Raw genomic sequence first — 24,882 nt, forward strand, 5'->3', positions numbered from 1 at the left:
TTTTTTTCTTTCTCATAAAAACATAAAAGCAGGTTTCCTTTTCCAGTGAATTCACAATGCTGTGTTACTTTTTCATTTACCTCATAACTGGCAGTAAAATGCCTTCATAGCTTGGTTTTAATATGATAAAATGAGTCCTTGGCAGCTCTTCATCACTTCCCTATGTTCTTCTAGTAGCAGTCCACAGCAGTATATTGTTTCTATATACAAACATCCCAGCATTCACACACACTTGCTTTGCCAAACTGTATGAGGAAGTTTTCAGAGACAACAACCTTCTAACTTACCCGCAAGCCTTTGGGACCTCTTGTACCGGCTGGCCCACTTGCTCCAGGAGGGCCCTAATGAAGAGAGAAAAAGAGGGGAATAAATAGGGAAAGAGAGGGGGTGGGAAAAAGAAGGATGGAAAGATAAAACAAAGGTTTACACTGAAGGACCAGAGGGCCCCCTAGCCATTGACCCCAGGGAGAGAGCAGCGTGACCTCAGGAACACAGTATAGGGTTTGTTGCTAGATCTGTCACTCACACCAATTAAAGAGCTTGCTCAGGAATCCCATCCTGCTGCCCCCATAGCTCCATGTTTATGTTTGTTTTGGTGGCTCAGTGGCCCCCACTTTGAACCAGTGCAGGGCCTGTTCTAAACCAAGTATGGCTATAGTAAAGACACACCAAGAGGACAAGGGGGGCCGGTAGCAGCTTGTAATTGGTATTAGGTGTTGGGTTTTTGACTGACAGGAGGATAATGCACATTCAGCAGGAGGCTGTCACAGTTCATAATCCTCAGGAAACCACTGCAGCATACTGGGAATACTAGTCCTACAGAGCAAGATTGTCTACAGTTGCTAAACTTACAGTTGTAGTAAAAAGAGCATTCATTTTAACCAAAAAAAAATTGGGAAAAATAAGGAGTGATAACTTACTGTTCTTCCTGGTGGTCCAGCAGGTCCGGTTTCACCTGGAGTGCCTGGGTGACCCTATTGTTTTGCACAAATGACAAAAAAAAAATAAAAAATATGACTCTAAATTACACAAAAAATATATTTATGGAGGTTTAATGGGTTATTAATAAAATTAATATCAACTATTGGTTGAACAGCACAGAAGTTAATCTGGAGTAAATTATCTAATTTGCAATTAATTAAGGAATTGTCTTTATTAATTCAGTCCAAAACCTAGACTGAGCATAGTTTGGCAAAGGGAAGCATTCAATTTTTCCTTCTGCAGAAACATTGTCATCATTTGAAAATATGTTCAGTGCATGGTTTTAAGAAAATAAGAAAGGAGAGGGCAGAGGACAGCTAGAGGAGCTGATTTTATATAGGAAAACATATCACTTCTGGCTTATTTCCTTTCTCGTTCCTTTTTTTCAATTGGACTTGATTTGCTGGCCAGGCCGTTAGTAAAGCCTAACGGAATAATGGGGAATGTTTTGGTCAGAATCCCCAGAACATCTGAGAACAATAAAGTCCATTCAGACTGCTGGCCTTACAGCATAGTAAGCACCTCTGACGTCATGAGCCCACAGAAATAAAACATTGATGCTTACAGTAAGAGCTTTCTGTTAGCAGCTTCTCTCACTTTCAGTGATGCCTTCTTTTCCAAGAGGTCTGTTTCTGTTTTAGAGCTGAGGGAGCGAGCCAACAAAGATCTTCCTTTTAAGTGAGAATGTGTATGAGTGGTAATGTCCTCAAGGGAGTCGAGCTGGCAGTAGGCCAACAGCACTGATGACTAAATCTTTCTCCTCTCCAAACAGCCATGTAGACTGAATGGTTCATTAAAAAAAAAGATGCAAAAACAACAAAGTGCATATTTGCCATATTTAAAAGTTGATGGTATGTTTATTGTCTGAGCAACTTGGAGCTTTTTCAAAGGAAACATCTAATCTATGCCCCTCATTTGTTTTCTAGATTGAACAAACAGTCCAATAAACAAAGTGAAGGGAAGTGTTTAAAAAAACTAAAATAAACAAACCTATAATATATTAGCATTTTTAGCCTACATGCAAAAGGATGACTAAGTACTTCCTGCGGTAATACATTCCCAAACAGCAAGTAAATCATTGTGAGGGTTCCATTGGGATGACTTCTTCCTTTGTTTGAACAAGTTTCACACCTTTTTTATTCCGACTTGTTTTGCCATTTGGTGAACACAAGATGTAACAGTGATAAGACAGTATGAATGAAGATCTCTCTGCAAATACCATTAGGACAGAAATCTCAGACCTCCTTTCCCAATTGCTTTCAGTCATCTTAGACTCAAACAAGCAAATTTAGTTTTTAAAAGATTAATGAATAATATTGTCAGTGATACATGATGCCTGCTTTAATGGACACATAATTAAACCTAGGTCCCCGCTCCCCATATCTGTTTGACAACTGGCCATGCCTGCAGGTTTCAAAATGATATTAGCTGTCCAGTAGGTGGCAGTGTAGGGAGTGAAACCAGAATCAAAAATCTGAAAGTCTGAAATTGAGGCCAAGCAGAGAAAAAGAGGCGTGTCCCCACAACACTAAAAGTGCAAAGGAGTATCATGAGACACAGTAATCATGGGTCTACAGATGAACCATCTTGCACTTGATCTAGCATGCTGAGATGTTAAGTGGCACACATAATAACAGATATTTTTCAGTGCTTTTTTTTTTTTTTACCGTTGATCCTTTTACTCCAGGTGGTCCAGGAAGGCCCATCTCCCCTCGATCTCCCTAAATTGTACAAAGTATAAAACTTACTTTAGGACTTATTTTGGACTGAATTGACACATGCAAGTCCTTTGTTTTCATTTTCTTACCTTCTCTCCTGCCAGCCCTGCCTCTCCCACAGGTCCGATAAAACCCACCAAGCCCTAAAAAACAGAGACTCAGCGTTGGATGGATAAATGGAAAGCGTCTAATGGATAAGTAGCTTGGGAAAAAGTACCATCATTCAACACAGGAAGAGGCAATGTCAGGGATTCTTACTCTTTCTCCCATGGGACCAACTTTTCCTGGGATACCGCCTTCTCCCTGCAGATGCAAATCCACTATTATTCATGAAGTAATCATGAAAAGTGCATCTTTCCTGTAAAAAAAGGAAAGCACTGGCAAATGAGTTAGAGTTTATTCACCTTAACTCCCTCTGGGCCAACCTTCCCAGGAAATCCTTTTCTTCCCAATCTACCCTGAAAAAAAGAAGAGCAGCGGAATAACGAACTGTGAGTAACAGGCGGTCACTGAGCACTTTTTCATATTAATAACAAACTCTCAGTGAGTCGAAGGGGTCTGTTTACAAGATGGACAGTTTAGTGGGTGGGTGAAAAATATCTCCTGTGTGCATGCCATCATCTGCCAAACAGGCAGGTATTGCTGACAGCACATTTAGACGGGCTGCCTGCCTAAGTGTTCAGTGACTATGAGCTTTTTTTTTTTCTGAACCAGCAATAACTCCAGGTCAGAAATGTCTCAGCCAAACTCCATGAGACTGAGTGACTCAGTTTTTCCAAAGATTTAGCTCACATTGGTTGGCAGCTTTAGTAAAATTGTTAACTTACACTTTATTTCACTCAAACAGGCAATAAATGTCAATTTAAGTTGCAATATAAAGATAAATAGTTGCTCTCCAGAACTTGTGACTTCCTGTTACTTGATTTATATTAATGTCCAAAAGTTTATGACCAAACGGATAAAAAATAATGAACAAAAGGTGCAATGCCAAAGAGTAAGACCAAGGATGGTCATATGAAAATCTGTATGCATTGTAAAAAAGAAAATTAAAGCAAGGACTGAGGATGTGTTAGAGCAGTGAGGTACAGGTTCACGTCTGGCGGCTCGCCAGAGCTCCCACGGGAGCCAAATGCTACTTCCACTCGGACTGAAGACAAGAAACAAGTCAGATTATGAGACAAGCAGGTGGGCGGAAAGTGGGCAAGTGAGGAGGGAGTTAGACTGATAGAAAGTGCAGACAAAGAAAAGAAGATTCACATGATGTATCTGGGATAACAATTAGGTCGCATAAATACTTTAAAAACATATGTAGAGAAAATATATACATTTTTTTAACTTGTTAGTAAAACGTAGGAAAGGAAAATACAGGATTAATCTGTTTCTGCAGTGACCCATTTCAATATTCCAGTTTCTCTTTAATAGTAGCTATAAATCTGAGCCATTCATGAATATGGTGATGACAGCTATCACCCCCTGGCGGCCAAAGTGAAGAGCTACACATGGTTGATTTTTAATCTGAGTTGCAGCAGAATCACTAAAACAGAAATCATGTTTTTTTTTTTTTTATTTGATCCTGAGGGAGAATAAATATATTATATCACCTCACTGCTATCTGAGAACGTCTGAATTAGATGCTTTTACCTTAAATGTGTACCTGTATTAGTTATCATGCACTTCTAAAGGGCATTTTTACATTGGACCAAACATACATGTAGTACAAAAATTATGTGCACATTTTTTAAGCAGAAAGAAGTACAGAGGGATCTATTTTTACATTTAAAGTTCGAACTTTTGTTTTAGAAGGAGCAAATACGTACATGAAAGAGTAAGAAGCAAGGAAAGGCAAGAGGACAAAGGACAAAAATAATCTGGCTCTAGAGATACAATATTAACCAAGTGGGACTATTAACCATGCAGAAGTCAAGTCGTCAAAGTAGGGGAAAAGTGATTATTGAGAATAAATAATTTTATTAGATATGTGGGTGCGTGAAATAATAATAATAATATAAAAAAAAAAGAAACAGAGACTATAAAGTTATCTCTTTTATCTTGCTATCTACTATCCCAAAACAACTCCTGTCTAATTATTATTTTACCTCAAGTCCTGATGGTCCCGGTGGCCCGATCGGTCCCTCGTCTCCCTGGAAAAAAAAGAAAACAGATCTCCGTGAGACAAATTTTTTAGGGATATTAAACGCTACTCACTGAAAAGGAGGCTGATGTCATGAGGTAGTGTCTGTCGGTTGTACCTCTAGGCCAGGTATCCCTCGGGGCCCCGGTAGACCTCTGTCTCCTTGTTTTCCCTTCATTGGTAAAAAAGCATCAAAGTGTAATTTGACATCGTTATATAAACATTCTTTCAGTCATGGTATCCTAATCAATACGAAGCTGAATCATGACTTCAATATCCAGCAGAAATCACTGCTGTGCAGCAATGACAGGGAATCAATGAGATGTTCTGTTTTTTCGATTTTGGATCATTAGTTGTTGATAGCTGAGTGTGTGAAGAGGATGGTTTAACTCACCTTTGGTCCTTCAAATCCGTTTTCTCCCGGTGGTCCCATGTCACCAGGAAAACCCTATAACAAGCGATAAGAGAACTGAACTCTGTTCTTAAAGTGGAGATAAACCTAAACAGAGCAGATTCAGGTGCAAACCTCAGGGCCTGGTGGTCCAGGTGCTCCATCAGGACCTTTCTCTCCAACTTTTCCCTGTTACAAAAGTAACATAATATAAATGCCCTAGCATTGTGCTTATGTGCAGATTTGCAATGCTGTTATCTCATCCCTTTCCCTATGCATCTGATAGTTCACTAGGCGTACTAAACTTTTATTCAAAATGAGCTCTAATTACAGAGCCTTAGTCAGAATATTAGCGTTTTACACCAAAGCTCACAGTGAGTCTCTTTTGATCCAATGACATACTTCCATGTAAAGGCTCTGCTTGGTTCAAAAATATTTAGATTTTAAATTATTTTAATTTAACCAAGAAATTTATTTTTAAGGGAAAATGAGAAACAATCAATCAATAAAAAAAGAACTGATTTTTGTTTTAATTTGTTTTTGTTTTAAGGGCATGTTAAGCCAGTGTTAAGCACATTTCATGCAACATGCACCTTCTCCAGAGGTTTTCTGTCAGATTCAGTTTGTGACTAACTGGGGGAATTTGGAATGCAAATATTTTCTCTATTAAATACAAGAAATTTAATAAGCTTAACAGATTAGTCCCATCCTATAATAGCTGCAGAATCTTTGCTGCCGCCTAGAAGACAGCTGCAGTCCTATGTTTTGGTCACAGGTGGCAGTATCATCAGAAAACTCTGTAATCCCAGTTAACAGCTAAAGTAGATTAGCTGTTAACTGATCTACCTTTAACCATTTAGATCAGCCCTCATTTTGAAAAGTGTGATGTGAATAATTGAACATATTAAATAAATCCTGGAAATGGAGGTGGATCAAGTCTAACCTGTGGTCCTGGTTTCCCACGAGGGCCTTGTAAACCTGGAGCTCCTTGGATACCCTAATAAGAACAAACAAAGATTGTTTAAAATTGTTTAAAAGCAAAACTTGATTTCTTTTTAAGGAAACAGATAATACACATGCATAAATCCCTGTCTACTCTGTGTCCCTAGAGGCCACTTTCCTCTCTGTTAGACCAGATTTTACTTACACACACAGAGACAAATGTGAGAGACTGACATAAGAATTTCCATAAGGTGGACGGCAGACATCTGGCTCAGTCATTTTGTGGAGGCATCAGTGCAACAAAGATTGTGCAACAAGGGACATGCATGATTGGAGGTAGTGTGCTTAAAGAGACTAATGAGGTTTAGTCTGAGGGGTGGAATGTGTGGGGAACATATGCATTAAAGTTACCTACCTTATCTCCTTTGAACCCAGCCTCCCCCTGCTCTCCAGGAATCCCAATGTCTCCCTGATATATAAAGAAGGATGCAAATGCATGGAGGATGATGGATGGATTTTGGACAAAAAGAGAGACAAATGGAGGGAAAAACATTAGGGAGGGGACTGTTACACTCAACCATATCAATCAAACAACTTCTTTCAACACGTACAACAAATAAGTGGGCTATAAATTGCAACTGTCAATGAACAATGAAAGCAGTTCAATAGAGTAGCCAAGGTTTTCATGTGGTGTCAATCTGTCTCCTAAAAGGCCACAATAAAAGCCACTCGGGTCCCATTGCACCATGTGTATCAGAGAGGATGTCAGTTTTCAGCAAATTGTATATTGCAGAGGTTTGCTCATTTTTAGCTCCCCTCTAAATAACAAATAACCAAATTATATGTTTATATTGCTGGTAGAAAACATATTTTCAAATCTTGATCCTTTCTGTTATTGGCATCTTTTCAGTCGGTACCATTTTCTCTGGATTTTTGTAAGAAAAGATCTTAAGATGGTAAAACATCCTCCCTGAATCAACTTGTGTTAAAGACTCTGCAACATGTTTAAGTCTAATTCTGTTCTATTCAGTTTTTGTTTAAAAAAAAAAATGGCATCTTAAATTTTACAATTCACATCCTCTTATATACAAGGAATGTAAAAGGGATACATACTGTTGTTGAAACGGTAGTTTTTTATCGGAGAAAACATGAAACAACACTGAGACAATTTCTCCACAACTTTTACTAAAATGAGACAGATAATAACCATGGAGGCCAGCAATAACATAAAAGAGGAATTTGTGGTTATTACTAGTAATGTTTTATATCCCATCTTTTTATCGGGATGTAGGAGCAGCTTTGAAAGACAGAAACCTTTTCTTAGAAAAAAACCTCCTAATCCTGGCAAGGCTTTCCCAAAACCTTGGCCTAGAATTAGTATATAATAAGGACCGGTAAAACAAATCAAAACCAAAAACAACACTGACCCTCAACAGAGACACACCACAAACACTAAACCAAGCATGATGCTGCCAGCAATGTGTTTGATGTATGAAACACATTGCTGACAGCATCATGCTCGGGGATTACATTTCTAAATTTGAGACCATACTTGTTTGTCAGGGTGAAAATTGATGATTAAAAAACTGTTGCACGTTTTGACCTCAAACTTTTAGCATTTTAAGAGATGATGAGGGATTTAAATTTTTATGCTCACCATGACTCAAAGTCAGTTTAAATCAACACATTTATTCCCACTGTGACCCAATCATAAAATTACATTCATAAACGTGAAGGTCAATAAGCTCTTAATTACACTTTATGAAATTAATGAAGCCTAATTAATTGGCTACTAAACCATTAGTAATCCAAAAAAAAAAAATAAAAATAAATGACCAAATTATTATTAATCATATATGTTTTACTTGACTTATATTTTATACTCATTTGTGTGCATATAAAAGGAGCAAATCTCTAATCGTGTTTCACAATGTTCTAATAATATGTAATTCAACTATTGACCGTTAAAATTGTTAATCCCGTTAAGTGTTCAAATTAAAAATGGAAAAGGTAAGACCTTACAACAAATGCACGTCAGTAAATAACATTAGAAGCCAATATTTAAGAAAATTTGTCAAGAACTGTGTTCTAAAAATGCTTTTGATGGTCTGTGTTGTTTTTTCTAGTCAGATGAAAGATGAGAGTGTGGTGAAAGCATGCTCCATTTCTAAAGACTGATGGAAACTGGGACATTCAGAAACACATAGTACATAATCATCACATGCTGCATGAAACAGACCAATAACAGGAATATTCAGATCACCTTATCACCTTTCAGTCCTGGTTCTCCAGTATTTCCGGGTACCCCCTAAGATAAAAAAAAACAAAACAAAAAACACATGGAGGTTAGAGTTACAACCTGCAAGTTAGCCCACAGGATGGAGGGGGTGGGCAGGCCCAATACCGGAAACCTGCATGTTTTAGATGTTTCCCTGCTGGAACACACTTGGATCATATGATGATGGTGATGATCACATTATTATTCTACTCACGCAGAATTAGTACCAATCTGAGGAGAAAAGTTAGCTGTTTTATGTCACAACAGCGACACATCTGAGACATGCATAAAGCCTGTTTTTAAGGACCTTTCACAGAGCTTCACGTAAAATTGTTTTTTTTTTCATTTATATTAAGCAACAAATAAAACTATTCTTGTGTTTTATAACACTAAGATTAACAGCAATAAAAGGACAGACTCTCTCTGTGTGGTTTGAGAAATTACCTTGAGTCCAGCAGGTCCAGGAGGGCCCATTTCTCCCACAGGTCCCATGTCACCCTGAAGCCATGGAAAATACGGCAATGAACAATAACTGTTAAGTAATAACATATGCTTGAAGTGTGGATAAATAAAAATATACTTTAAACGCTTATAAACGTGAAGCATCTACATTTTGTTTATCAACTGAAAGAATCAATTCATTGTTTCCAGAGCAGAGTAAAATGGAGGATCATATGTTTGCATCTGCAGGCCAAGATTGTGATTCATCTCCAGCCTGAAATAAAGAGGAGTTTTGGCTCAGGGTGTCCAACATTTGCCTCTTGAGTAGGGTTGTATCTCCATGTGTGACAAAGTAGATTATTTAGGAATATGGCAAATAAAAATCTCTTAAAACAAATCTGATCCTTTGGCTTTGTGATCTTAGATGTAGAGAAGGTTCTTCCTGGATATTTGGGAACATCTAATGCAAAATGATGATACTATTTAAGCATGGCGTTGCATATGTAGTTTTTGAACATAATCCACTATCTTAAATGTTTTTAATTATTTCATAGTCTGGTGGAGATCAGTGAATAATTGTGATGTGGAAGGAAAATGATACAGTTTACAATTAATTTAACAAATAAAATTATGATGAACATTTGCAATCAGCCTGAATGCGTTGCTACTTTGCAGAGGTCTCTACCAGTTTTTGCAAATCTAGAGTGTTGTGCACAGTCTTTCCAAAAAGCTGAAACTAAATCAGATTGGAAGGAGAACGGCTGTGAAAAACATCTTTAATGTTTTCTAGAAATTCTCAGATTTATGTTCGACTTTGTCAAGGCATTTTTAAACTATCCTTCTTTTACTTAAACATTTACATTTCAGCGTCAGGTGTATGCATCTGTTGGAGAGTGAAACTCTGGGTATAAAATCTCAAACAGCTTTTTCTTAGCGTTTGGCATGTATGTATCTCCACTCCTCTTCTTGTGAACACAGCTTTATCATCTTAGCATGATGCCATAGTTCATAAGGAGGACTGGTGCGTTTAGGAAAATTTGAAGAATAAATTTACTGCAACAAATATTTTTTTATGTTTTTTTGTCCCATTTTCATATAAGGGTTTCCTTATTGGCTTGAGCTATGGCTCTGTTCTACCAGAGTCACTATGAAGCTCTTGGTTGCTTCCAAAATTAAAGCTCTCCTTGATCGGTCCATCAGCTAAGGTGGACAGCCATTTCTCGGTAGATCTGGACTCATGCCATATTCTTTCCCTTTTTGGGGGGAATTAAAAAGTTCATCATGTCACATCCAAAGCATTGGACATCTTACCTCAGTGTAAGATGTCTGGTTCTTCATGATGCAATCGGTTTGCTATATCTTAATTTTTTTTTTATATGTACAAAAGCTTGAAAACCCTGCATCGTGTTCCTTTGTTTTAGTACTACTTTTTATTGTGCTATCAATCTAAAAGCAAATGTGGAAAAGTTTAAGAGGTGAAAAAAAAACTTTTTTTTTCAAGGTGCTTTAAGTTTTAGAATCATCAGCTACAACAAAAGGTTGCTCTGTTTAATTTTAAGGCCAGAGCAACCTGTCCAGCCAAAATCCATTTAAACAGAATGAGAGAAAAGTAACTTTTTAGGACATGGCTCAGAAATTACATTTCAGATACTTCAAATAAGAGACAAGGAGAGAAAACTTCTTTGTCTTTTGTGTTTGGAGTTGAGTAAACAAAAACAGCTGTCTAGACATTTTCTGCTCTCCTCATATCTACAGTGGCCAGGCTTCATTTAAAGGTTTCAGCAACGACTCCCCAGAGCAGGGTGTTTGTATACTTAAATCATTTAAGTGGGGCTCATTGTTTCTCATACAGCATGCATTGGAGTCAGATGGGTGTAGAGGACATGAAGCTGGAGTTTCAGCTATAATCAACCAGTCCGACGATTACAGGCCCACTACAACCGCTAGTGGCCTAGAATAGACCAGGAGGAGTGGCAGTGACAGCTGAGGATGGGACACAACAAGAGAAACCAGTGAGACATTATAATCTGGTGTAATTATGTGGCTGTCGGGCCAGGGAGGCATGCAGGGCAAGGTGATGGGTGGGCAGCGGGCTGCTACTGTCCAGAAATAGTTAATGGGGGGAGGACTCCCGAAGAGAAGATGTGTTGTGAGGTTTTATCTGGTTTAACAAACTTTGGAGAACTGTCGATCATGTTGCCCATATTCACAACAAGGTCTGTTTCCCCCTTTCAAACATGTCCACGGTGATCTGTAGGCCTTAGTTTGTGGGAGATTAATCATAAAATTACCTGACAGCGTAAAATAACCATAGGAGGAAATGGGGAGGTACATTTTTTTCAATTAAGCAGACACATTAGGTTTCATTAATTAAAAAAAAAATGTTGTACGGGAAAATAATACAGAGATGCACAGAAGGTCAATGAGGACAACAGGACTCCCTTGAAAAAGAGATTGTTAATCTCAATGGGACTTTTCCTGGTTAAATAAAGGAATAAAAACTCACAATTAGTCCGGGCACTCCGTTTGGACCTGGGGCGCCCATGTCACCCTAGTCAGAGAGGAGGGGAAAGATAAAGGGAGCAGGAGAAGCAGAAAGGGTTACAGTTTATTGCGTGGTATAGTTTATAGTTATTAAAAAAAATACAAATAAAAAATACCCAGAAGAGTGGCTCAGTATTCAGTAAAGCTTATGAGAGGAGACTGTTTGCATGTATGGGTATGTATGTGTTTGTTTGAGGTAAAGGTTGGTGGAGTATGTGAGCGCCATCGTCTCATATTGGCATTTACAAATATGCAGGTTACTTTTACCTCAAAGGGAAGGAAAGATACTTTTATGGACCACAAATTTGAATCCTAATTATCATGCTGTTTGTCTTCCAGATAAACTACCAAAACTTCAAATGACTGATCGTTAATCAGTCAGGAACCCCCCCCCCCCAAAAAAAAAACACACAAAAAAAACAAATTGACAGAACTGGTACTTTAAACTCTTTCTCTCTTTGTTTAATAAGAGGAAAAACATTTTTACAAAGATTTGTTACATGCTAAAAAAGGAGAATGAATAAGATAACAGGCCAGATTCACAACATTCATTCAGTGTTTTGCAGTTTGAATCCTAGGATTTAAAATTTCTCATTCTTAAATGCAAGGAAAAAGACTAGGAGACTTATTTCAGCTAGGCATCTAGGAGTGGGCAGCAACAGATGGGGGAGGGGTAGCCTCGAATTAAAAGGCCTGTAAAACTTGAGAGCAGAATTACAGGAAGGCTTTGAAAGCTTATATTTTTAAACACCTAGTTATTCATCAATAATGGCAACTGGCTTATTCCCAGTTGGAAGACAAAACTTACTTTCAGGAAACATAAAAGCTATTAATCTAATTTAAGGACCAAGTATTAAGGTAAAGAGCCTGATCTAAAGGGCTAAACCCCAATTGGAGAGGGGCTGTTGCTGTTCCTTAAATATGCAGACACAACATGTTTATTATTCAATTATAAGGGGGTCAACTTTCAACTTCCTCACTAGTTTGTATTTTCCATGAAGGCAGATTCGTAAAACTCTAAGTAAAAATACAAAAAAACTAAAATGTAATACAGTGAAACCATTTGATATCTTCCATATGAGCAGAACTATTTAACATGCTGTGTTTTCTGACTACAGCAATATACTGAATTAAGTGTGATTTCTCATTCTGACATTTAATTACATTATTTAGTGTTCTTAGATATCAGATTTTTTTAAAGACTGCATGTGGCGGTGGACAGCTCACAGCAGTGAATGGAAAAAATCCTCTCTGCAAACTGCTCACCACTTCACAGTGTGGGTTTTTTTTTTTTTTTTTTTTTTGAAAAATGGGGGCCAACTGAAATTATTTACAACAGACCGAAGGCATGGGATGAAACTGAATACATTAGTAAAACTTGTTCAGAGTAACTTCAAACAAAAAAAAAAGAAGACAGATGGGTAGAAAGCCTTCGTCATTTAAGCAGCAGCTAAAACACCAGGGGGACTGCGTGTGCTGGTGGGAAGGTTTAACTCTCACTAGAAGCTCATGCGTGTAAAAATGTGGACTGGTTAATGTGTTATGTGAGTGGTAGGTGAATACGGAACATACTGGCTCTCCATCTGGTCCAGGTGGTCCTCTCTCCCCAAAATCTCCTGGGAACCCCTGAGAACAAGGAGAAAAAATGTTAGATTGATGAAGTGATTTCCAATGTAAGAACAGACTTTTTTGCCACTTGAGGGAGACATAAACACCTTTTCTGGGTTAATTAAATGAGAAATCGAATGCTAATTAAAAATCCAGCATTTGCCTCTAGTAATCGGTTTTAAAGTGACTGCTTGTGGACAAACAAATTAAGAGGTTAAGTTTTGTCTTTTGCTCAGTTTTTGCACCCCAATAACCTCCATAGGATGTATCAAGCAGTCTGGAAAAATGATCTTGAAATAAGTAAAAAAATGTCTTAAATTAAGTGTATTTACCCTTAAGTTGAGTAGGTAAATCAGATAGTTTGCCAATGGAAGGAGTATTTTTACTCTTAAAATAAGACAATTAGATAAAATGCTCTTGAAATAAGACAATGCAATTGTGTTTTCTTATTTTAAGTGTAAATTGTCTTGTTCCATTGGCAAAATGTCTCTTTTACCCCCTTAATCCAAGAACAAATGCACTTATTTTAAGAAAAAATGACTTTTCTAGATTTAGATTTTTTCCAGTGAAGGGACTGGATATTACAAATTATCTGTACATTACTGAACATAAAAATTTTTATATGCAGCATCGTTTCATCTGCTTTGCTGTTAACAATGGTTTGATGCTAGAGAACCCATGGCAAGCAACTTGTAACAGGTCTCCATTGTTGTGTTTTCCAATACACTTAATAGACTCTTAATACCTCTTCGCCCATAAAAAACAAGTCATGTTATTCAAATTTAGGGCTAAAATTTACCAAGTCAATCTTTTTCCTGAACAAATAAAGCTACTATTGTAGCTAAACAGCAATTACAATAATGTTACAGGGTCAAAAGCAATGTTAATACAAAGTAATTGGAGAATATGCTTAAAACGAGAACATTTTGGTCCTATTAAAAGCATTAAATCTAATAACTATAGGGTGTGGGCAGTTTGCTGTTGGTAGCTTTTAAACTGTAGAAACAAAGAGAGTGAGCCAAGCAATTATTCTGTCCATTTAGCAGTAATCAGGAGGCTAATCTGAGCTTTAAAAACCATTTGTGCTGCTGCAGAGAGCAACCACATCTGCAGAGAGCCCTACCGCCAAGAGCTTTAAAACCGAGACCATTCAGAAAGGCTCATAATGTCTACTTTCCGCTATTCTCGCCTCAATGCATTGTTTTAGTGTGCTAATTAAGGTAACCTCCAGATAATGTCAGTTATTTCTGTCTGAGCGGTAATGTTCAGATGAACGGCATGTATGTTTTACTTTAATCACAGAGTCATTTTAGAAACACAATCTGCTGCCTAAATGTAGCTTTGTGTGTTTGACTTTTCAGCACTGCATAAAAAAAAAAAAAAAACGAAACAGGGACATGTTTTGGTTTTTTATTTATTTGGAGTAATAATCATAATCCAGAGCAATCTACCTAAGAAACATGAAAAAGGGCTCAATGATTTAGGCAGCTCAAAGTTATAAAGAGGAGACGCAAGTGTAAATGAAATTTTATGAAGTACGGTAACCCAAAGAACGACTCCACCCATGAGTAAAATCATAAAAAAGTAGTTAAAATAACAATAAAAAAATACTTGCACCTAAAAAAAGGGATAGTATTTCCTCCCTGAACTGAAAGTTCAAAACAGTTTAACCCTACAGTAGATCAATTTCCAATATTCTTTATGTAGTTTGAATCCAAACCCAGCAAATGGCTAGCCTGAGAGGGACCAAGACCGAAGGAAAATTTTTCTATTCTTTGCACTATTTTATGAACCTTTAAACCAAAATCTCCCTCTGACAGTTATTTAAAGAGAGGTTTATGATTATTTACTCAGGAAATGGAGGATAAAGGCAGTGTGCCACCAATAATGTTCCTGCAAGCTGAGCTTGTAAAGTTCCCTTTCCAGAGAAGCTCACAATTAGCACTGAAAGTCAGCAAACCTCTCAGCAGCAAACAATTTTATAGATATAGAAAGTATTCATTTGATGTAAAACAGATTTGTAATTTTGTATTTCATGCATATTCATTATCGGTGCTCTGTGTTCTCTATTAAATGTTCAGCAATGCTTTCTCAATTTTAGGGTTATTCTAATTTGCTCAATATAAAAAGCAGTTCACTTCAAAATATTTTTTGCTTTTTAAAAACATACTTTTGTTTTTTACACTGCCTTTACTTCTATTTTCATAAGACAGTTACTGTGATTTGAAATATGTTACGAGAACCTATTTAATTATATGTTTCACTCGGGAAGATGATTGTTGGCGCACCATCTCTTCCATTTACTGTAAATTGTCACTGTTCTCTTGGAATAACAAGAGAGACAAACCAGACAATATTTTGAAGGGTTATAAGATTTTGTGGTTAGCAGTTGAATTCCAAAGTGTTAAATATATAGTAATCAAAGAGTTATTTTAAAACAAATTCGGAGTGGGACCAAATGTACTCGGATTGGTGCTAAATTGAACTTTTAAGTTTTACTTTAACACTGCAAAATTTAATGTGTGGAGCTGTCTTTTGGAGGTAAGATATGAAATTCCTAAAAATGATTAAAAAAACCAGCAATAATTTATTTAAGGAAATCTCTTCCACATAAATAAAACTACATTTGATTCTAAATAAAAAAGCCAAACAGATTGATATGAAATATAACGTGTAATACATGTCGTGAAAAAACTTCAGCTGATGAGGCTGACAACAGGGAGAGAAGAACTACCAAAAGACAAATGTGGGCAGACATTATTTAAAAACTGGCAATGCAGTTTGGAAAGTTTTTCTGCTGTTTCAGGTATATCTTGGTCTATGGGAAATGGCAGAAATCGTCTCCATGTGTTGCACTTTGACAGAGAACAAGCACTGCGGTTATGGCCATCAAAATGTCTGGCTCAGGATTGAACTGCTTTTTCTTCCTAGAAGACAAGACCCATCTCTGATGGATCGTCTTGTCAACTGTCCTCATGGTCAATTTTTCCTCCAGGAGCAATTAGAAGGAGATTCCAAAACCACACCATTACATAACTCCTCCTGACACCTTATTCTCAGCTCATAATAAACATAAAAAAATGTAGGACTCATATTTAGCTCAGTGAAGCCTCGAAATGCATAACTGCAGCTTTCATACATCATCTGTTATGTACTGCAGGCAGGAAGAGATACAAACCAGAAGACAACTGTTCTATGTAAATACTTTTAGCTTTATACGATCTGTGAAACAACCAGAAAGAATGTGTTTATGGCAGATACGTGTCAGCTCATGAGCCTAACAGAGAATGTGTCTCCAGAGAGAGCAGGTAAAACGTAAAGTAATAAAAACAAGAGAATGCAGCCATACTATCTTCCTATATACTCCTCTTTTTAAAATCATATAATTACCACTTCCAACCTTTAAATAGAAAATCACATACAAGGTATTTAACTAGGTTTTGATGCCCTTGTGGACTTTAAAGAGTTAAAAAAGATATTTACCAAAAACAAAGCTATTATTTCTAACAAATTGTTGGGGAACACCAAATTAAGTAGTTCTACACTTAATAAAATAAAAGGCATTGGTACCATGACGATGTGCTACATAGGACACATTTATTTCAAGGCAATTTATATATCTTTTGGAGGGCTAAAGTAACTGTAGCTGTTGCTGATCATTGTTAACATATCGAGCAGGTTAAGTGTTTTTTTTTTCTTGCTTTTCATAAAATCTCCATATTTTAATAGGGAAGGAAAGATATAATGCAGAAAATGAAAATTAGCAGATAGAGAGCCTTGTTTAGCAAGTATTCAGCAAAATTAATTCATGCTTCAAGATTAAATTAGAATATATTTAGTCTGAGATGTTTCAAACTCTGGAAGTATTGACTTTAATGGTATTGCTAAGAAATGCTGGTATTACACCTTAAAAGGTGACGGAGAGATGATTTGTATAACCTCACTGATGTTTGCATCACCTCCTTACTGAACAGGGATTAGTCTTTTTGAAATTTGAAAACTAAGGTGGACAAGGGGCCATGAGACAGGGAAACTTTGGATTTAAAATTTTAAAATTTTAGCTGAACATTTTATATCAGTGGATATGATTGGTATTACCTTCCCCCTTTCTCCCCTCAATAAAAACCGAAAAGGTAAAAAACCTCCATGCCTTCTTGTATTTCTGTCTACATGTTTGAAAGTATGATGAAATCTTATTTACTGAAATAGTTGCCGATTATAATGAGTTGAGAACCCCTGCATTGCAACATAGGGGTATGATAAAGGAGTATCCTTTTTTTTAGTCAGGTGATGACTCAAGATCTCTGGTTGATATCACTGATGTATGAAGGTGCACCTAAGGTCACTAGTACACAGTTCTATTTAGCTGCTATGATGTGGATTCTGCATCAGTCTAATGCTGAAGAATACATTTTACACATGTAGTAAAAAAGTACAAATATGTATCTATCATAGCACATAAGATCACATTCAACAATGATTGTCTGTAAAGTATGTTGAGACAAAACTTTACCGGCCTACCCATCTTGCCCCTCTTCCCTGGTTCGCCTGGAATTCCCTGAAATCCAAAGAGGGTAGGGAAGACAGGGTAAAGAAGGAGTTTAAGAATGACATAGAAGAAAGAGAAAGTGGAAGTCAGTAAAAAACATATATTTAAAAGTCCAAACAACTTAAAAAATCACGGACAGCACTGATTTAACCTCAGAACAAACCATGGAAAAGCTGTGGCAGTATGTGTCTCCTATTTCATCTGTCGCCAGATGTGAGGAGCAGCTGACTGCAGCCCATTTAACATTTTTCCAAACCCTCATGTTGGATTCTCTACACTTCTATTGAGCATAAACACAAGTAGCTCTGGGGTAGATTGACAGACACTGTAGGGTTTATGAGCCGTTTTGTTGTCTGATGATGGATGGGTCCCGATTACAGCGCCCCCTGCTGTGATGCAGCCCCCGCCCACAGAAGCATGTTATAAGTAGGCTAATCTGTTCACGTTTTAGAGGCTGTACACAAGGAGGCGTGGGGTTCAGGCAGTTCAAAGGTTCCAGTTGGGGGTTTTATCATATGAGTCATCAACACTCCCACACACCAACATCCTAGACAGCTGGAGATTATTTATCTCGTTATAACAACTTCAAAACAGCTGAACAAAATCAGCAAGAGAGCCATCATTTGTAACTCACTGAAAAATTGTAGGGCTTTGAAAAACTATTGATGCTTCTTGCACTTTTTCGCTTTAAAGTCACAAACGTCAATACTTTTTACATGGAAGTTATGTAAAATATCAACACAAAGTAGTGAATGATCATAAGGTATAGGGAAAAAGTGTACAGGCTTCAAATGTGGAATTTTAATTCTATCAATGGGTGTCTCTCTGACAGTGAAGTCCTGTTGAGCCAACAACATTAAGAATTCACAGGAGGAAATAAAGACAACCTGTTTGTGACTTAATGTCAGTATAAATACAGCTGTGCCGTGGAGGCCTCAGAGGATTGTGGGGAACAAAAAACAAAAAAACCCTGAAAGATAAAGATGTTGGGAAGTTTAAATGAGCTGGGGGTTATAAAACAAGTGTTTCAATTATAGAAGACCTTTTAATCTATCATATAAAAATGACAAAATTTCAACACAACTTCAAAATTGCCAAAAACATGATCCGTCGCTTAAACTGAAAGAAAGGAAATGTATTTCACAGTTCAGGTCGGAAAACCATCTTTTTTGCCACATTTAATAATCACGCATTAAATGAGGCTAGTTTTTTTTTTTTTTTTTGAAGAGTAGAAAAGACACAAAGAAAATGTTGCAATAAAAAAAAAAAGAAAGAAAGAAAACTAAAAACATCAAAGCAAAAAGTAATGTCAGGGACACTGTAAATATGTAAAAAGTGGTGCTTTGGTAATATGAGACTGCAAACAATATTTCTGGGCGAGCACTATAATGCATAGCAGCATTATGATGTAGTGATCATTTTACTTCTAAATGAGCTGGGAAGCTGGTCACAGTTGATGAGAAGACGGACTGAGCTCAATATCGGACTAGTTAAAGGCTAGAGCTAATAAAATAACAATTTATGGAAGAAAATATAGGCTAGTAGCAGAAAATGACGAGTTTCACTCACTTTCATGCTTACATCTGCTTATTTTGAGATTTATATATTCATATAAACATCTACTATTTCAAATCCCAATAAAATATTTTGGCATTTGTGGTTATAAAATATAAAAAAACTAAAATAACATACATATAGTTCAGGTTTCACTTGTTAAGAGCAAATTTTTTGCAAACCTAGAAACAAATGAGAAATATGCATTTGAGAAGAACTTACTCTTTCGCCATCAGGGCCGGGCAGGCCAAAAAGGCCTGGGATTCCAATGAAACCCTGCAGGGAAAGGAGAAGAAACCAGGGGCACAATTGTGAGTGCTTAGACAAAGTACTATACAGGAAGCAAGTAGAACAGCAGCTCCCTTCGGCTCTGAGGCTGGGTTTCAGGGCCCGAATTTCCAGCATGGGGCTTCCATGAAGAACCAAGCCATGAGGCAAGTGTATATGCCCATGGACTGCATGGTGCTGGCTTCCACGATGTAGTCCAAGGGCACATACCCTCACGCCAGGGATCTCTGAAGATAACCGGGGCGACACACTGGGCTGTCAGTACAGTGGAGACACACACAGAGGGAAACAAGCACAAACATCACAGTTAAACTATAGAGGAACAGTTAAGATGTGTGTTATTGACGAGAATGAACCTGAGCAGTTTCACTTTGCACAACACAGAATATGCACCAAGCAGGAGGTGTGATGTTGAAAGGTGGCTGAGTGAAAGGGGGAGAAGGGACTAGAGTGCCTCCTTAAGACAGCAGGGCCTCATACGGAGCTTAAACAGGAAATTCCAGCCTTCGGGGGCAGGGATCTTTGGACAAGCTAAGGAAAGCTGATAAAGGACCTTTATAGGAACACAACATAAAAATCAGTTTGTGTCCCTTTCTGTTTTTTTTTTTCCTAAGAGGTCTATGTTTGTATGCAGAAGATTATCAACCTGCAGATTTTCAGAGAGCACTTGTATAAAGCGCCACAGTGTTTACACCACATGTGAGGGCGCTGCAATTTCAACTGACTATTAATAGCAGTGCATACAGACTGGGTGAGTGAGAATATGTTTATGTGTGCAGAGGTGGATGCTGGAGCACCAAGTATGCATTCTTTTCATGCATGCATGCATGCATGTGGATGTTGTTTCACTGAGCTACACAAGCATGCTTTCATGCAGCACAGCATTTACAGCATAAAGGACATATAGTGTGAGGCTCTAAAAAAAATAAAACAACAACAACATTCTGCTTAAACACAGATTAACATCCCAATTCTGCTAAGACTGTGTCAGTGAGCTGTCAGGGTGAAAACCTTGCACATACATAATCACATCCACCATTTATGTTAAATCACCATATTCACTCGTTTTTATCAGAAAACATCCAACTTTAACAGCACACCCCCTTACCCGAATGCCTTTCAGTCCTTTTGGTCCAATAGGCCCCGGTAATCCCTAAAAAGTAAAAAGAAGGAATAAAAGTTAACATCTCATTTTTTCCAACTAAATAGATAAAAATGACAAATCTTAATCTACTTCTTATTCTAGCTTAATACTTAAATCTGTTTTAAAGCATTTTTGTATGATGATACTATATGAAAATGACTATTATTACGCTTAACTACAAAGCAAATACAAATACAAGACTATAAAATCCACTGCATACCAATTGATACAATTTAGGCAAACTGTTTGGTATTTTATGGGAAACTTTATTCCAAGTCATCTGATCAGCACAACCTAATTCCACTCTGGCTCTCTGCCTTGCTATGGCCCTAACAGCAACTGTACCAGTCACAGCAGAGGATTTACTGCACCTGCCTGCCAGGATAACCTTTGGCACCTGGGCTTCCGATTGGACCCTGTTCTCCCTGGTGGGCAGAAAAAAAAACGAGTGGCAGAGACAGAAAGAAGAGTGGGATTGATGAAAAAATTCACCACAAACAAACATTTGTGCACAATTGGTAATATTTAATTAAGTTTCCATAGATTTTAGTAATTACACTAGTAATGCAGCAGTGCTAATTGTGGAAAGTATAACTGTATTTTAAAGTACACTTTAAAACATCTGTAGTTGACTTTAACTACAAAATTATGTTTATAGCACACTTGTAATATGTTAAAGTTAGATTTAGCCAGATTTTGTGATTGAACAGGTCTAGTGGCCTCGCTGATTTTCTTGGAAAGGGGGTTTTCCAGTATTTACATCTAAAATTCCAACTCAGAGCTATTAAAAGCTATAAAATACTGTTCAACTGTTAAGCTGTGTAAAATGACTACTGTATCACACGTAAACTGGTATTATCTCTGCTCTTTAAATATATTAAACCTTTCTTCACTGCAAAAAGCCTCTTGCCGCTTTTCTTAAGGTAGAATAAAATAATAAATTAGTTAAAATCCTTTTCTCTCGGATTTTGTTCAGCTTTGGACCAGCATTGATACTATTCATAATGGCTTACAGCTTAAACGAGGTTTATAGACATTAGATCCTGTTTTTTTTGCTTCTGCAAGGGTTCTAAGCATAATAAACTCTATGATAGATCCTTTTACCAATTAGAGAAAAATCTAAACTTTGAGTTAATGCACAAGTTTAGAATTATAGATAATTAGTTTGGTAAATCTCATCAATGCATCATGATGACTTATGGAAGTGCTTAAAAACACATTACAGATATTGGCTTTGATGAAAACTATCCTTTTCTCCCCAGTTTTCCAAATGTTTTCTGTGCAGAATCCGTAGATGCTGATTAGGAGGTCATGCATGTTTATGTAACTTCTGGAAAGCATAACAAACACACACACAAAGCAGGTTGTGTCTGAATTTCACAGAGCACAAGTATTCATGTATAACTTCCTTTGACGCAGCCCACGCATGCTACTTGCCATTCCTTCTCTTGGATAAATATAGTGCATAATGCTGCTAGTTAGAAGGAGACAAGGCTTTGGCTAAGGGTGGGTTTAGATCCCTTACTGGCCAGAAGATGGGAGGAGCCCTGACCACAGCCAGAGGTATATTACAGTAAGCAAAAAAAAAAAAAGTCAGCAAAGTCAGCAGAAACAGCATGAGCACCAGCTGCTCTATGAAGCATCCAATGCCAAACAGTTGTGCCTGTTAGTCAGAGACTGGTGCTATGGTGATTCAAACTGCAGACCAACAACGTTATCATCGTCATCATAATCAGCAGCAGATCTGTGGGAAACTGAGGGGAGTTTGAGGCAGGACATGTGGGAGATATTGTTAAGAGAGAAGAAGCGCTAATTCCTTATAAAGAGCAGAGTGGGAACTCCCTAAGAAGATGATGTCATCCCGTAGATGGGACTTACCTAATTGAATAAGAGTTTGTCTTAATAAGGAATCTGAACGTCTTAGTACTTTTATGAGAGTTATGAAAAAATAAACAATTATGAAAAAGCTGAGCAATAAGAGGAATGTTACACTGCAAATGATCGACAACTATAAGTATGTTTGTTTGATAGCTGGCAGCAGCAGGGAGACACAAACAAAGACAATAGGGAAGCTTTCTCCAAGGCTGCGGTTTAATAGCCATGAATGTGTCACTGCTGGCCTAGTTGGCTCATTCCTGTTTCTCTTCACTCTCTTCTCTCTCCCTCTCTCTCTGGCATCACTTTCTAATATCCTGAGGAGTGTCACTGCAGCACAGTGCTACAGCCAGATGTCAGTTCTCACACGTGATTCACGATGGATTAATTTAATCTGGCTCCCTGCAGGCAAACTTGGGGTGCACACGCAAAGACTAACAGGTCAAAAAGCACCAAAATTATGATTAAGCAGTTACAGAATGAATGCAAGAAGTAATGATTCAATGTAAGTCATACAGACAAGATAAGCACGAGGATGATTAAAGCCTTTATATATTGGATTATCCTATAAAAATAGGTGAATAACCATAGTGCAATGCAAAAGATTTAGCATTGCTTAAATGTTTTTACATTTCATCTTGTTATGCATTAATGTGACTCTTTAATAGAATTTCAAAGTCTAGTATTTTTAGGTTTATGCACAGATTCTCATTCATATTTAGATCAGGACTTTCACTGAACCTTTTAAAAGTATGAACATACTAGTATCCACCATAGCCTTCACTAATTGCAAGCCTTTAGCAGTTTGTTTCTCCAGGATTTCATTAAACTATCTTTTGATCAATTCAGACATGCATCCCTGGCTGTACTAAAAAAAAGCCTACTGTTTTACGGTGCCAACACTATGCATCACCATTTGCACAGCATGTTTAAGATAATGGGCTTTTTTTTCCCCAGCACACAGTAGGACATGTCTAATCTGATCAAAACACCTTTGCCTACATTTTTCCATATATATTATGTCAAAAACTCCAAGCAGGGATTATTTTGCTGCCTGGTTGCTCCGGGTTTTACTTGGTATGTTAAGAGGTCTGAATATAAACACATGCCATACTTTTTACATTTTACTATGGAAAATATATGCATATATTTTTTCTACATATATTTCTTCTTAAAAATTACAGTAAATCTGTTGAAAGCTATATAAGTTTTTTTTTTTTTTTTTTCTTACAATGTGAGGCTAAATAACATGCAAAAACACTTTACAGGTTAGATATAAACAGGTGGAAACATACTGGCTCTCCAGGAAGTCCAGGTGGACCAGGGTAACCTTTCTGTCCCTGCAGAAACAAAAAAAAGAGAAAATGATGAAAGTATATAAGAAACAAAATAGAAAGCACACACATTCTTAGCAGGCTTTAAAATCAGTGAATAGAATAAATTGCAAAATCCTCAATAATACATGTTAAAATTAACAGCACCAACAGACCAATACAGTGCCATATGTAAGGAATCAATCTGCTCTTCTGTCAAAGGATCAGAGTTTCCACTAGCTATGCTCACAGAGTATTGGTGCCAGGTTTGTGGCATGTTGAGGATATAAATGCCTTCCTGTTTGAGTCAGATATCAGGGCTCCCAGGCTGTGTACAGGGCGAATGCAACACAAAATGCAACCCAATAGTTTTGCTGACTCCAGTAATGCAACCCCCCGTCAATGAGTGTAGAAAAACTAAATAAAATGTGGGAGGATATGCCACCACAGACCACAGCTTGATAGATAGAAAGAACAAAGCAGAAAAAAAGGAAAGAGGAGAAAAAAGCAAAGTAAAAACAGACATGGTAAATAAAGAAAGACTCCTGTTGTCTGGCTTTCCTAGACCAATGCTTTAGAGGAGGCTAAACCATTTGATTGCAGCGTAGAAAATGATGAGGGAACCAGGTTGCCAGTATTTTACATGAACGGTCTCACAGGCTTAGAAATACATTTCAAGACTATAAAATTTCCTCCTAAGCATAGAACTCTGCTGCTAAATAGCTGCTGCAAATGTACTGACAAAACATCAAATCTGGAAGTAGATAAACTTAGAACTGTTCTGTAAAGAAAGGTTCAGTTTAAGTCCCATTACTATTCTTAAATCATCTGATCTTATAAACAAAACTGCAGTGGAATAGTAGGACACAAAGTAAACAAAGGAATGAAAACAAGAGCAAAAGGAAAAAGAAATCAGAACCTTCAGGTTTGTAAATCATTTTCTATTCACCTTTCTCCACAAACTTCTAAATGTTTTCAATTGTGCAGTGTTGTGCATAAAATCCCCAACAATGCTTAAGTATGCAGGTTCACATCCTTTATCAAACTTTTAAGCTAACAAGGCTGTTTCTATCAGAGAAGATAAATGGTGCTGTCATAATTCTGTCCTTTCTGGAATTTTTGAGT

At 37.3% G+C, this 24,882-nt stretch overlaps 1 protein-coding gene across 2 annotated transcripts in view; it reads right to left on the reverse strand.

The window, feature by feature from the left end:
* The window catches only part of LOC107089757 (collagen alpha-1(XXVII) chain A-like), a 76,537-nt gene that overhangs the window by 19,128 nt on the left and 32,527 nt on the right, over positions 1-24,882 (reverse strand). The window contains exons 8-28 of one of the 2 annotated variants that reach the window (XM_015382708.1): positions 23,740-23,784; positions 20,941-20,994; positions 20,534-20,578; positions 19,360-19,413; positions 17,548-17,592; positions 12,999-13,052; positions 11,389-11,433; positions 8,886-8,939; positions 8,427-8,471; positions 6,579-6,632; positions 6,165-6,218; positions 5,357-5,410; positions 5,225-5,278; positions 4,949-5,002; positions 4,796-4,840; positions 3,104-3,157; positions 2,958-3,002; positions 2,789-2,842; positions 2,649-2,702; positions 921-974; positions 288-341 (exon numbers count right to left, since the gene is read on the reverse strand). In XM_015382708.1, coding sequence (XP_015238194.1) covers positions 288-341; positions 921-974; positions 2,649-2,702; positions 2,789-2,842; positions 2,958-3,002; positions 3,104-3,157; positions 4,796-4,840; positions 4,949-5,002; positions 5,225-5,278; positions 5,357-5,410; positions 6,165-6,218; positions 6,579-6,632; positions 8,427-8,471; positions 8,886-8,939; positions 11,389-11,433; positions 12,999-13,052; positions 17,548-17,592; positions 19,360-19,413; positions 20,534-20,578; positions 20,941-20,994; positions 23,740-23,784 — 1,071 coding nt within the window. Of the gene's footprint in view, positions 1-287; positions 342-920; positions 975-2,648; positions 2,703-2,788; positions 2,843-2,957; positions 3,003-3,103; positions 3,158-4,795; positions 4,841-4,948; positions 5,003-5,224; positions 5,279-5,356; positions 5,411-6,164; positions 6,219-6,578; positions 6,633-8,426; positions 8,472-8,885; positions 8,940-11,388; positions 11,434-12,998; positions 13,053-17,547; positions 17,593-19,359; positions 19,414-20,533; positions 20,579-20,940; positions 20,995-23,739; positions 23,785-24,882 lie in introns of those variants that run through there. The other variant, XM_015382709.1, reaches the window with a different exon arrangement.

This window comes from Cyprinodon variegatus, unplaced genomic scaffold (genome assembly GCF_000732505.1).
Source record: "Cyprinodon variegatus isolate N-32 unplaced genomic scaffold, C_variegatus-1.0 Scaffold264, whole genome shotgun sequence".
In the NCBI taxonomy this organism is placed as follows: domain Eukaryota; kingdom Metazoa; phylum Chordata; class Actinopteri; order Cyprinodontiformes; family Cyprinodontidae; genus Cyprinodon; species Cyprinodon variegatus.